Raw genomic sequence first — 14,430 nt, 5'->3', positions numbered from 1 at the left:
TGGAGAAACAAAATATATCACCGGCTGCTGGACTTACAGGAATGCAATGTCCAGAAAATCAGTGCAATGAAAAGTCTTATTTTGGTAGTTTTTTCATTATCATCCTCACACAGAATGCAGGGGGGTGTGGTCATTTCTTAGCAGCTGGATTGATCTTGTGTGCAGTGAGCTCTGTCACTAAGATGTCATCTAGACTCACGGTCCACCTCCTGGCCTTTCGTGACCATGTCATAACGTATAAGGAAGCTCTCTCCCATGCCAAGACTCACTACTACTCCCGTCTCATCGGTGCCCAGCAAAGAAACCCCAGAACACTGTTCTCCACCATCAACCGCCTACTCCGCCCCCCTGACGCCCCCCAGCCCTCAGGTGCTCCAAATTCATCGACTTCTTCCAGGCGAAAGTCGAGGCCATGCACCAGCAGCTCCTGGCGAATGGCCCTCCCCCCCTGCCTGCACCTCAGCTACCTGGTAACGCACCCCAAGCGCTGCGCCTCTCCCACTCCAACCTCTCCTCCTTCTCCCCTGTGGATGCTCTCCAAGTGGCCAAACTGGTCAGCTCGGCCAAGACCTCCACCTGCTCCCTGGACCCCATGCCCACAGCCCTGGTCAAGGACTGCCTACCCACCCTCTGTCCCTACATGGTGGTCATCATCAACGCTTCTCTGGCTCCTGGTATAGTCCCCACCAGCTTCAAAATGGCCTCAGTCACCCCCATACTCAAAAAACCCGGCCTGGACCCCGACGACCTCCAGAACCACCGGCCGATCTCCAACCTTCCCTTCCTAAGCAAAACTCTGGAAAGAGTGGTCGCCGGCCAACTCCATCTGTACATGTCCAACCATGAGCTCTATGGGCCCTTCCAATCCGGCTTCAGACAGCAACACAGCACTGAGACGGCCCTCATCAAGATCACCAACGATCTCCTCATTGCTGCTGACTGGCCGCCTCAGCATCCTCATCCTCCTGGACCTCTCTGCAGCGTTTGACACCATCTCTCACAACATCCTCCTCACCCGCCTCTCAGACCTCCTAGGTGTCACTGGCACAGCGCTGTCCTGGTTCACATCCTACCTCCATAACAGGAAACAGTTTGTCTCCATCAGTGGCTCAAACTCACCCCCGGCCCCAGTCCACCACGGTGTACCCCAGGGCTCTGTGCTTGGCCCCCTCCTGTTCACCATTTACATGCTCCCCCTCGGCCAGATCATCCGACATCATGGGCTCAATTTCCACTGTTACGCTGATGATACCCAACTGTATCTCAGCACCACTCCATCCTCCCAGCTCCCCCCTCAGTCCCTCATCAACTGCCTGCATGACATCAAAGCATGGATGTCTTCCAACTATCTCAAACTAAACAGCAAGAAAACAGAGCTCATGGTTGTGGCACCCAAGGCCCTGCTCCAGAAGGTTGGTGACTTCATCCTCGAGGTCGACGGCTGCTCCATCTCCCCATCTCCTGAAGCCCGCAACCTGGGTGTCATCCTTGACTCCACCCTTTCCTTCCATTCCCACGTCAAATCTGTGACCAAATCGGCCTTTTTCCACCTGAGGAACATTGCCAGACTCCGACCGTCACTTTCGGAGTCGGTTGCCGAAACCCTAATACATGCATTGTCACCACCCGCTTGGACTACTGCAATGGTGTCCTGTTCGGGGTTCCCAAAAAAAAACCTGGACAGGCTCCAGTATGTCCAAAACTGTGCTGCTAGGGTACTCACACACACAAAGCCCTGGCAGCACATCACTCCCACCCTCATCCACCTCCACTGGCTGCCGGTCAAGTCCTGTATATCTTACAAAGTACTCCTCCTCACCTACAAGTCCCTCCATGCCCTTGCCCCCCAGTACCTATCGGACATCCTTCACCCACATGCCCCACCCCGGAACCTGCGGTCCTCAGACTCTGGCCTGCTCACCACCCCCCGCACCAAACTGCGAACCTTCGGGGACAGAGCCTACAGTGTGGCAGCCCCCACCCTCTGGAACGCTCTCCCTGCGGAGATTCGCAACATCCCCACACTCTACGCCTTCAAAAGGGCCCTCAAGTCCCATCTGTTTGCCAAGGCTTTCGGCCCCTAATCGATCTGTTGTTTTGTCTGTCTGACTTTTGTTTTGTTATGTTTGTTTTTGCCCTATTACTGTACAGCGACCTTGGGTCCCTTGAAAGGCGCTATATAAATGCAAGCTATTATTATTATTAGACTGTAAACGTGATAGTGCCTCACTTTGAGACTTCATTTTTTAAGACAGCTCGCTTAAGTTTGTTTCTTTTACAATCACACTTTTTAGTTTAGTTTTTCAGGAATGAACTGTCCAATGTCAGCAACTGTTGTATGTTGTTGGTGGGTGAGAAACACTGCTCCTCTTTGACATGCACTCTTCCCTAGCCTGACTTGGCTCTTCACAGAATATTCCTGAGAATAGAATCTTTCTAATTACTGTAGATTTAATAATATCCTGAGTTATTCTGTCCTGTGCTTGCCACTCTGGGTCTGGATAGTACTGGAAAAGGAAACACTTACTTAGCAGGGTAGGTTTAATTACACAATCCAAAGTAATGTAACCTGATTACTTTTCATTACTCTTGAATTACCTCAATATCAAATGCAATGCAAATAAAGACAAGAGGAGATAAATAGCAATAAGATGTTTTGTATGATGTAAGACATGGAAAAATGTAAACATTGAAAAAGAAGAACCCAAGATATTTAGGATCAAAAATGATTTTATTTATAAGAAAACCTGCCTGTCACTCAGCATATTCAGGCAGCAGCCAAAACACCAACACTGAAACACATGAGCACATACTACAGTTTAAAAAAGCAGAAATAAAATCTGAGCTGACAGAAAATGCTCCGTTTTAGTTTAATGCACACAGTTAAGATCACACACACTATTTTATGAACATATAGGTTCACCTGCTGAATTAAGAACAGAACAAATGAAGCAAAGAAAGTGAAAACCATAAAGCAGATTCAGGCAGTAGGCGTATAGATTAGATTCACACTTAAAGTATTAGCCTACAGTTTACAGAGAAGAGATAACATCTGATTCTTTACAACAAACACTAGGCTATATGATCTGTTTAGGTTTCAGTAACATTGTAATCCTGATAGTAATCCACACATTGAATGAATGTAACAGTAATCTGATTACATATTTTTTTAATGTAACTGTATGGGAATGCAGTTCCTACTGATGGTGCTGAAAGAGATGGAGCTACCTGACAGACACCAACCCCCCCTGGTGGAGCATGGATGTATAATAAGAACTGGATACAGCGTGGGAGGCGGGGCCTCGTTCATTCCTATGAGAGTTGCTCATTGGCGCATGAAGACAAAATGGCCCAACTTTTGAGAGAGCGAAACGTCACGAAAGTATTCATATAATCATATAATCCGTTCTTATTGTGCATCCATGGGTAAGATAAACGCATGTAGTGCTGAACACGTAACATGAACGTGCCGGGCGGCGCGGGTCCCGTGGGTTAGATGCGCGTTCATAATGCCGAGGAAAATAACTCTCAGAATAACGTTATTAGCACATTTTACAACTTGAGGACCGAATGTTTTAATAAGGGCTATACAAGTGTTCATACTGGGTAGTTTATTTAGTTTAAAACAAATTATCCAACGATTTACAGACGTCTCTTTCCCAATGTTAGTCAATGGGAAAAAGTCTTTCCGGGCCCAGGGACTGATACGGAAGTGTAGTACCGTCGTTTGGCCACAAGGAATATTTTCCTCAGAGTCCGGCGCACTTCCTGGGGGCTTGTGGTGGAGGGGTTGCAACATTTCAGTTCCTACTTCATTGTATGATGAAATATCCAACAGCACCTGAAGGCAGCACAAGCATTTCCACACAATGGTGTTCAGATTCAGCAAGCCGTTCTTTATAGGTCTCCTATTATGCAAAATGCACTTTTTGATGTCCTTTATACATAAATATGTGTCCCCGGTGTGTCAGGGAACTCACAAAGTGTCAGAAAACAAAACCCTCTCTCTTTTCCCTCCGTACCCTAATCTCTAAAAACGGGGGAACAACGGAGCTGATCCAGATTTGCTGCCGATATGACGTAATATCTGAAATTTGGGCTGGCTTTATGCCCACGGCCCTATCAGAAACGTTGCTATCTGAAACAATGCGCAACATGTTTTGGAAGTAATATGGTCTTTGTTTACATTAGCAAGCATCGCTAACAGTCAGAGCTAACTTGTACTGGAGAGAGCATGTATAAAGAAGCCGGATATAAAAGGAACTCACCTTGTAGTAAACCCGCAAGAGAGAAAGAGTTTGAGCTCCATACTGTTTCAGAAATAATCCTTGATGTGGTTTGGAACATGATATGGCGTTTAATCACGGCAGCGTTCCAGACCCAGAATCAGCGTTTCTCTAACAGGGCTGAAATAGAGGGCTATGAGGCATGGCTAGAATGGGTGATTGAGCAAAACAGAGACATGTTTTTTATATATCTGAGACCTATAATATATTCATAGAAATTGTATAATAGGAGACCTTTAACCCTTGTATGGTGTTCGGGTCTGTGGGACCCGTATTCATTATTTAGATAAAGAAAAATGATATGATAAATAATTTTTTCAAACTCACACTCAATGGCCTTGGCTCATTTTCTGTGAAGAACATATATCAGAACACATTTCCAATGACCATTCACTGTACCCCCCCCCCCCACACACATTTATATTACATACAGGGTGTTCGGGTTTTTTGCACTGGACCCGGGGCTGGTGTGTGTGTGTGTGTGTGTGTGTGTGTGTGTGTGTGTGTGTGTGTGTGTGTGTGTGTGTGTGTGTGTGTGTGTGTGTGTGTGTGTGTGTGTGTGTGTGTGTGTGTGTGTGTGTGTGTGTGTGTGTGTGTGTGTGTGTGTGTGTGTGTGTGTGTGTGTGTGTGTGTGTGTGTGTGTGAGAGTGAGAGTGAGAGTGAGAGTGAGAGAGTGAGAGAGTGACTTTTGTGTTTCTGCCCCAGCCATTCCCGCACAAGGTTGCATTGTTGATACATTCAGGCACGGACACCTGTCTGCTCTTTTTTTCACATTCTATCCAAGCTGCAAATTTGGGGCGAGACACAATAAATAAAGCTTCTTCAGTTTGGGTCCTTATCACAACTGATCAAGATGTCCAACAGATTCTCTGCTCAGAGGGCCTTGCAAATGATTCTGGAGGAGAGAGAACCATTTGATGATGATGTAGACTGAGGAAGAGGAAGAGGTTTCAGAATGTGAGGATCACATTTCTGAGAAGTCTGAGTCTGACAGTGACTTTGAAGAAGAGGACGAGATTGAGCATCAGCTAGTTACAAAAAAAAGACGAGCCACAGGACCAGCCGGTCAGCGGGCAAAAAAACGAGTAGCACTTTAATTAATTAATGTGATCTACAAATGTAAAAGGGCAAATATTAATCATATATGCTGTTTATATTGCTTGTAATTGAGACGAAGTAAACATCTGTTGAGTATTTTAAAGGTCCCATGTCATGCTTTTCCGGTTATTACCTGTCCCCTTGTGTGTTATGAAGGTTTTTATGCATGTAAACGGTCTGCAGAGTCACAAACCCTCAAAGTACACCCTGTAGCGAGTAAAACTAACAGTCTATGCTGCCCCAAAACGCCTCGTTGGAGATTTCTAATTTTCCATTGTTTACTTCCTGGGTACTGTGACGTGTGAATACCCAGAGGCCACACCCTCTGCCAGCCTTTCACGAAAAGGCGATTCATGCCGGATATGTACAGCGTAGGGCACTGAAGAACAATGCTGTTCCTACTTTGTTTGGACCAGCGGGAGATTCGGGTACACAACCTGTAAGTAGTCATTGTTGTTTGTGTATTTATGATGTTTAAAACAAACAAGGTATCTACCACGACTGTTTTAAATGAGTAAACGTTTTTCGGGCTGCTAAGTTGGGATCGCGGAGAAATGCTCTCCACAGACCCATTCTCACAGCGTTATAAACCTTTTTCTTACTCAATATCAAGCCACACTTATTGTTTTTACTTCGGCTGTGAGTGTTTGTGTGCTAAGGATGAGTTTCGCTTGTTCTCGCTGTATCGCCGACCCGGAAGCCTGTCTGCTCCTCGCAGCAGATCACAACAACGAGCCTCGCAACTTCCCGACCAATCAGAGCACACTGGGCTCACAGGGAGGGGGGGCAGGAGCTCCAACAAGCCGTTTAGGACAGAGATTGAATACCTGGTATGAGAAACCAATGTGAGATTGGAAAATTGCAAAATTTAAATCTATTTTAGTAGACCTCAACAATGGAATTATGATCAGTAGAAATGGCCATGACATGGGACCTTCAACATAAAACAGTTTAATTGTGTTGAATTGAAACCCCAAAAGGCAGCGGCTCCATCAGAACCACGAACACTGGCTGAGTAACATATATATTAAAGTTAGATGTAGTGCCTGAATTTTCTTTTTGGTTTTCATTTAGGCTACTGTCATTCTTTTTATTAAATTCTCATTCTTTTTGTTTTTTATTGCAATAGATGGACCTCTGATTTATTAAAAAAATAATACTGTGTTTTACTTTAGTTCAAGTTTGAACTAAAACAGCAGTTGTAAACTATAGTATTCTGTAGGCCTTGCCTTAAGATGATACATTGTCCTGTTGTCGTATGAAACATCTTATGTTCTCCTTTATTGATTCGCTTAGCATTTGATATTGAGGTATCCTAAAGTAACGGAAAGTAATCAGATTATATTACTTTTATATTGTGATACTTAGATAACATTGTTTTACATCAAACTGGTAATTGATAACCCCATTATTTGATGGTTAATGGAAATAGTCATATTCAGTTGTCATTATTCAACACTCAGATTTGTATGATTATGTTTATGATAATGCTGGGAAGTAGACAAGGTGGAAAGTATCTGACTGAATGTACTTGTATCTCAATGTCTAATGGCTTCTTGTATTCCAAAGGTATGAGCCAGCAGGTGAGTCAAACTCAGGAGAAACTGAACATGTTTTTGTGAATTGAAAATGAAATGTTGATAGAGTTTTGCTCCTCTGTCTAGTCATGGAATGTATTTGTACTGTTGTAATATATTCATCCATTAAAGTTTACCAGACTAGACATGTCAAATTCGTTTGAAGAGTGCTATTTAATTGTGTGTATGTATATACACATGTGTATATATTTGCATTCTTGTGATGGTGAGAAACTGCATTTTGGTCTCCCTGTTTGAAACACTCAGAGAAATGTACGATAAAGTTGACTGACTTGAAAGCCAAAAAGGAACATCCAGCGGACGAGCAGACAGACAGTGAGGCCAAATGGTTAGCCATCTTTATTATGAAACAATATTGGGAGCAGATCAAACAGCTGTTACATGGTGGTGTTTGGGCCACTGCAGTCCCTTCCCGTGTCCCGACACCCCCTCCCCGGCAGCCAGCCCTCTCCCAGCTGCCTCCAAGGTGCCCGATACTAGGACCGCCTCCAGGAGCTGAGCTTCATTCCAGCCTAGTGCATCCTCCTCCAGCTCCTCCACCCCCCTCTCAGACAAGTGATGTCCTTCACAGCAGGGCAGCTGACTGTATGTTGGTTGCCGTGTGGAAAAGGTGACAGGGGGGTTATATTAGGGGAAATATGTGAGAAGGATTCAAATTAACAACCTTCCCACGTTACCAATTTTAAATATCACGTGCCAATCAAAACAATTTAGAGGGGAGAAAGAATGATCAATATGGGAAAGAAAAGAATAGCCAGTGGTCTGGCTGTTAAGCGTTTTAACGGCATGGTGCCTCTCTCCTGTGTTTCCTGTCCAATGTGGGGATAGAAGATAACTGCATGTTTGGAAACCAATGATGTTTCTTCAACACACAGGAATCTTCTGTAGCACTTTCAGCTATAACAGATCAATGAATGTATGGCCTGCCACTGTTTGTTGGGGGTGGTGAGGGATTGTCCCGTAGAGTACAGTGCAAGTCTAGAAGCAGTGGAGGTGAGTAAGGGAACACTTTGAACGTCCTAGCTACAGCTTCTCTTCTGTCTGTCACCTTTGTGTTTTAAGCCTAAAATATTATCAAGGGTGGGGCAAAAGAAAAAAAGAGGACAAGTAATCAACCTGTTTTACCAAAAATAAGATACTTCAGAAAAATCGCGTCTAAGTGATCATCTATTTAACACAGGAGTTGTTTATATAGAGGAAAAGCAAATTAACAAATTACTCCGTATCGCCATCTAACTCTTCATCTGAACTTCATGTTCCCTTTGCTATTTTTTCCCATTAAGAAAAGAGTAAAAAGTTAGAAATGGTCTGGAGAGTTATGGCCGAGGAGGAAGAGGAGGAGGGAGGGGAGGAAGCTGTCTGATCCACAGAGAGTCCTGGATGGGGGGGGGGGGGGGGGTGAGGCTGCCACTGCTGGGCTTCAGCTGGGCGGCTCCTGGACTGCAGGGAGGACCGGTGAGGGAGGGAGGGGGGAGGGAGGGAGGGAGGGAGGGAGCGAGGGAGGGGGGAGGTGAGGGGGAGAGAGCAGGGAGGTGAGAGGAAGATCTGTGTTTGGTTGGGCAGGTGAGATAGGAGGAGGGGGGGGAGAAAGAGGAGACAGAGAGAGGGCTACACGCTCGTCAGGTCATCAGTCCATTGGCCGCTTTTCTCCGTGTTTCTTTGTAAACTCTTCAGCGTTCTTCAAGAATTTTTTTCGGTCCTTTGAGTATTCTTCTGCTAGGTCCGCCCTTAGAGGATGCTCCGGCTGGGGGTCGTTCACCAGCGCGATGAGGGACTGAATCACTGAAAGACACACAGCCCAGGACAGCAGCTTAGAGTCGCACAGTGCTATGCCCTCAGTGTTTCATTATTGTAATGAACACCGATTTGTATGTGCCCTTTTATAATGTGTTGGAAGATTTGTTCAATAAAGTTTAAAAAATAAACGTACAGTGCTTCTCCCAACAACACTACGGTCCAGTGGTACTGTACTTAAGTATAATTTTGAGGTACTTGTACTTTACTTCAGTATTTACATTGTTTTGCTACTTTGTACTTCTACTCCTCTACAGTTCAGAGGTAAATGGTGTACTTTTACTCCACTACATGTATTTATTACCTTTAGTTACTTTACAGATCTGGATGAATGATGTGAAATATAATGGAGTCTTAAATCAGACTTTAGTTCCACCTGGAGTAAATTCACAAGCTACCCGTTGTGTCTCAAATTGTACGACGGCATTTTGCCTATTCAAGCGTATTTTTATATTATAAAATAAAATAAATGTTTTTGTTTCCCTGCACAGGGGGAATACAAAACATCGGTGTACTGCACACAAAATCTCAGTCGGTACTTCCCTACAACATTTTTTTTTGACTCAAGGGAGTAACTCTGCCAAGCGCCAACGCTTTGAAAATGATAATGTCAGAGCATTGAGTGTAGACCTTATCTTGGAACTTCCTGTCATTTCATGTCACTTCTCAATTTCCGGTCACAATTCCAATCTGAAGGTGGAGGGTGTAAAAAAAAAAGTAGCAAGATATGGGACTTTCGGACTTTTGTAACTGTAGTTTAGAATAAGCATTTTTTTCAAACAAAAAAATATATATTTATAATAATACTCAAACTAAATCTTTAGTGGAGTTTGTTTTTTGTAAGCATCTTCTCATTTTTAAATCCCAGATTTAAATGTTAAATGTAAATATTTAAAAAGCGTTACAATCACTAACGTCAACATTCTTTTTAGACTAGACACAGGATATGAGTAAAAAAAGAAGAAGAAATGTAACCTTCAAGTTTTTTTCCTCTGTATGAAAATGTCAAATGTCTTTGTTTAGTGCTGGAACACCGTAAATGTTCCTGCTGCTGGCCAATAAAGGATTTCTCATTCTGATTGATTGCCAGACTTAGAAACCAATCATTAAAATCGAAGTTTAAAACGTCTTATTTACTTTTGGATATTAAGCTTTAGCGTTAAGACGTTGGGCTCAAGCCTCCAGTACCTGTGCACTTTATTTTTCTTGTCAACTTTCTTTCTAATCTTACATCAGTCAATATGGTGATGTCAGTCATATCATTAATTTAATGGACATATTACATTTGTTTTAAGTGAGATATCATGTTTATGTGACAAAACAACTCTTGATGCTCTAGAAATAACATTTAGTTTTATTGAACTTGAAAATGAATTATTATCCTGTTCTGCATTAACTATTTTTTCAAATAATTTATTATGAAAAACGTAAAAATATAAGAATATTGATAAAGAATTAGGTGTATGACCACAGTATTAGTATGGGGGAAATCCCAATGTTACCCATAGACAGATCATAGTCCTTTAAATATATATATGATAATAATAGAAAATACATGTGTCTGCCAGTGATGACATCACTCTAAAGTCTGACTTGCTCCTATCAGTCTCTCCATAATAAACTGTTTCATATGAAAACAACGAAAACAACAACGATTGTGTTCCGTTTCTGTTCATTTGACTTCATACAGTAATGTACTGAAGGTGTTTTGTTTGAGTATTGGCACTAAAACCAGGCTGAAAAATGATAAAGATTACACATGGTGATTAAGTAGTTCACATGCAGTGCTCCTCTGTACACCCACCTTGGTCAGTTTTGGTGGCAGGCTTCCAGTTCTCTGCGCTGATCACAGGCAAGCACACCTGGCCCTTCTCATCAATGTTGGGGTGGTAGATCTTTGTCTTGAATGTGATCTTGGGAGGCTTGAAAGGGTACTCGGTGGGGAAAATGATTTCGATTCTGAACGCACCTTTGTCATAAGGAGGGTTGTCCTGTAAGGGAACAGAAGAGGTCAGTGAGAGGAAGTGTGGGCCAGCAGATGGCAGAGCAGTCATTAAGAAGGGGCTAGGGTAAATACAGATAAGATATATACTTTATTAATCCCAAATTGGGATATTTCTTTCTTTACAACAGCATGTTAAAACAAAGTTATTGCACATCATTTGGAAAGTAAAAAGAGTAGAAAATAAACAAACATGAATATCTCAAAAAATAAAACAGAAATAAAAGGTAAATATACTTACAGGAACAATGAGCCCTTGCCATGACAATAGGTTTGATTCCTCAACTTGAATGTTTCGGAAGTTTTTCATTCCAGACCTGCGAATCTCTTCAAGTTCCTGAGAAAACAAGCAAACAATAAATATTAGAGGTGAGTTTTGAAATGTCAAATTCTGTACCTGGGGATTAAATATGAATTGCTTTGTGATCTCTGAAGGTCTTACCATACTTAATGCATTATTTTAGTGACAGCAAACGTATATAAACATTAAAAATGTTGCATAAGAGAAGGAGGCGGTGGGAAGTGCAGGCTGTTCTTGTCCACTTCCTCAGAGTTCTGTGGTTCAATAACTGATAGTGCTACCTGCAGCTAGACTTGCAAGAATTTTGCTCACAGGGAAAAAGCCCAGGAGTGATGCCATAGTTTTTGCTGCACTAGTGACTTTTACTGGCTGGTGAGGCTGCATGCAGAATTGGGAATGGAACTGATGAGATTGTATTATCCGTGAGTCCGCCTTAAATCTGCCTCATGTCACAGCGGAGGCACTGATCAGAAAGTGGACATTAAAGAAGAAAAATCCTAAATTAAATTAAATGTTCTCTAAATATGGTGTCATTCATGTCAGATGATTGATTATGACAAACTGATTCTCAAGAAAGAGAACGTTTTTTTTTATTTCTGTTAAATTGTGCCCATATTCATTAAAAAAAAAATGCAAAAGCTGCAACACACACACCAACACTATACTTCACCTATCAAGATGTTGTAGTTAGTCAACTTTATATCATATGCAATTGGTTCACGTTTAATTTAGTTTATTGCAGTGCTATTTTATTATAAGTGTAGTGTGCTGAGACGCCCGTGACTGGCTAATACTTTGTACTCGTCCTCCCTATATCATAAAGACACCGGTGCCGAGTGGGACTATTAAGGGGCTTTTCTGATAATCTTAAAATATGGTGAGAAGTATGAAGGGAGGTTAACACAGTATGTTGTCCAACATACAGGTCTTCATATTTCATATAGAACAAAGATACGCCTTGTAGGCCTTGAGCATGATCGTCAATCACTGTCGTCTACTTAGCCGGGTCTGACAGATCCTGCTGAATCCACATATTTTTTAATCAATTTAGTATTGTTACTACGTTAAGATCTTAGCTAAATGTTAATTTTGACCTGCTGTATAATGATGTGAAATAAGGTAAAGCCTCGGTCTGTTTTGGGCCTATTTCCTTGTTCTGTTCTGCCAGCTAGCTTTAAGGCTCCATGTTGTTGTGTGTAGCTCCTGTACAGCCTCGTTACCTCATTGTCTGGGTACCGGGAGATCATATCCTTACAAAGAACTACCGCCTGGTGCTTGCATATAACAGCAATGAAAAAATGAGAGCTGTGAATTTACTTTAAATTAATCCCCGCCAATCCAAACCCGGCTAACTTGAGTGTAGCTAAAACTCGCTTGCTAGCTAGCGTTAGCTGAAACGTAGCTCAGATCTGAGGCTAGCACGTTAGCTGATTAGCAAGCGCCTTATGCCGAGCAAATCCACTCACGCTCTCTGTCGGCCACATCTAAACTCAATTCGCGGTCACACAACAACAGCTACATGGAAGCTATATATAGGTATTAAACAGAACATGTGTCCCGTGTTAGTCTTCAGAAGGCTGACTATCGAGTCTCTGGCCTAATTTTGCCGGTGCTTTGCTGCTAGGCGATATGATTTGGTCGGCTAACGGCATCACGGTGGACAGTAGTGACCTCTCGTTTATATTAAGTTAACAGTTAAAAATAGCCTCTTAATGTTTCTTCATACAACATGTTCTCATATTCGTTAAGATGAATAACGAATGAGTACACTGGCCTAAAATGCGTTTTTACAGATAATAAATAATATGAAAAGAACGGATCGGGAGATTTACCTTGGCCAGCCTCCTGCTCGCCGCCATCTTGATACTACTGTGTGTTCCCAGAATTCACAGCGCGGCGAATATGGGGCTGGAGCTCCGGCTGAGCATCAGCCATCCGGTTAACTAATGGATGCAATTCCACATCCATAATATATCATGGATGTGTATAAGTCATCTATAAAATAAGATTCTTACAGGCTGAACAGAAGCCCTTAAGTTTATCTATATGTTTGGGCTACATGCGTGGGTTAACTACAGATTTAGGATAGCCATCAATTAACTACAAACTTAATATCAGCCATCAGTTAACCCCATGGTTAACCCCAGTTGAGAAGAAAACCTTAATCTTAAAGTTACAGGACGACTTTTTTTATTTTGTTTAGGATTTTAGAATATTGTCAAAGATGTGCATTCCATAAAATGGACCAAAATATGTGCAACTCTGTGATAACGTAAAGCTAATTTGGAATTTGCTCCATTTTTTACGATTTTACATGTAGCATCGAAGTGTTACCCATACCTATTCTACCATAGCATGTGTTCATAGCATAGACTGTATATATAATAAATAGTGATAAAATCCTAAAGCACACCATTATCGTTACCCATGGCTAGATGTCTTATCGCTGGGTATTTCCGGACTGTTACTTCAATTTCTCACTCTTATGAACTGAGGCTTAAAAAGTAAGCTACTTGAGTATCAATACATTCATAAATAAGTACAGAAATAAATTATTAAATATTTATAGTCAACACATTTTAAATTAAATGTGATTATCTATTATGTCAAAACTTGCAGTATTGGTTATTTGGGTAAACCAGGCAGAAACTAATCTGCTTGTCTAAACTACAGTTTATTATTTAAATTTCAGTTTTTAGTAGGCTTTTCAGCTTTGACCCAACACAAGTAGTATTGTGTTCATGTGTTTTTCAGGCCTCTGCCACAGAGGGTGCAGAAAGGGACATCAGAATCTAAGTCACCTGAATGTGAAAAAGCTGAATATACAAAAATTCAACCTCTGAAAATCAGATGTTTGCACAACAGGCGGACATCTTGTGACACATTGTGTTGTCAAGTTTCCTTATCAGAACTCCTGCAAGTTGTTTTGTTGTGTTTTTTTTAATTCTCATTGTTGAGGTTTTGGATGTACACGCTTATTGCAGGAATTGCACGTTTTGTGCAATGTAAAACCACCCAATGATGTATCCGTTTTGGAGAGCAGTGCAAAGCTTCTACCTTTTATACCATCTTTGTTGGTTGTGGCACTGGTGGATTTAGAATAGGTGTTCATTTCCCCCCAGTGAAAACAGACAATATTAAATGCATAAAGAAAAACCCCTATAATATATTCACCTCTGAAATTTTAGTGCAACAATGTTGTCCACAACGTTCAGTTTTGCCTCATCCATATTTGTATTTGAGGCAATGCCTTACATTGATGCTATTCTGCTCTCTTCTACAACCAGAGATGTAATCTATCAAAATACCACAGAATAATTTTTATTGAATTCAGCTCGTTTTTGAAAGATA

The 14,430-nt window shown here is 41.9% G+C and overlaps 1 protein-coding gene across 1 annotated transcript; it reads right to left on the bottom strand.

Annotated features, from left to right (window-relative positions):
- Nucleotides 1-7,293: 7,293 nt before the first annotated feature.
- On the bottom strand, nucleotides 7,294-13,004 carry LOC117472749 (ubiquitin-conjugating enzyme E2 L3). The gene is made up of 4 exons (XM_034118125.1): nucleotides 12,912-13,004; nucleotides 11,020-11,115; nucleotides 10,581-10,767; nucleotides 7,294-8,764 (listed from the first exon to the last, which is right to left on the bottom strand). Exons 1-4 carry the CDS (start codon nucleotides 12,936-12,938, stop codon nucleotides 8,610-8,612), a joined length of 465 nt encoding a protein of 154 aa, XP_033974016.1. The 5' UTR covers nucleotides 12,939-13,004; the 3' UTR covers nucleotides 7,294-8,609.
- Between the last annotated feature and the right edge of the window lie 1,426 nt (nucleotides 13,005-14,430).

The sequence above is a fragment of the Trematomus bernacchii genome, unplaced genomic scaffold (genome assembly GCF_902827165.1).
Source record: "Trematomus bernacchii unplaced genomic scaffold, fTreBer1.1, whole genome shotgun sequence".
In the NCBI taxonomy this organism is placed as follows: Eukaryota; Metazoa; Chordata; class Actinopteri; order Perciformes; family Nototheniidae; genus Trematomus; species Trematomus bernacchii.
This window is presented reverse-complemented; position numbering and strand designations above follow the sequence as displayed.

Coding starts and splice junctions, on each gene's coding strand:
- LOC117472749 (XM_034118125.1), bottom strand. CDS start 12,938: ATGGCGGCGAGCAGGAGGCTGGCCAAG. Junction 11,116..12,911: donor CGAGCAGGAGGCTGGCCAAG/GTAAATCTCCCG, acceptor TTGTTTTCTCAG/GAACTTGAAGAGATTCGCAG. Junction 8,765..10,580: donor TGCCACCAAAACTGACCAAG/GTGGGTGTACAG, acceptor TGTGTCTTTCAG/TGATTCAGTCCCTCATCGCG.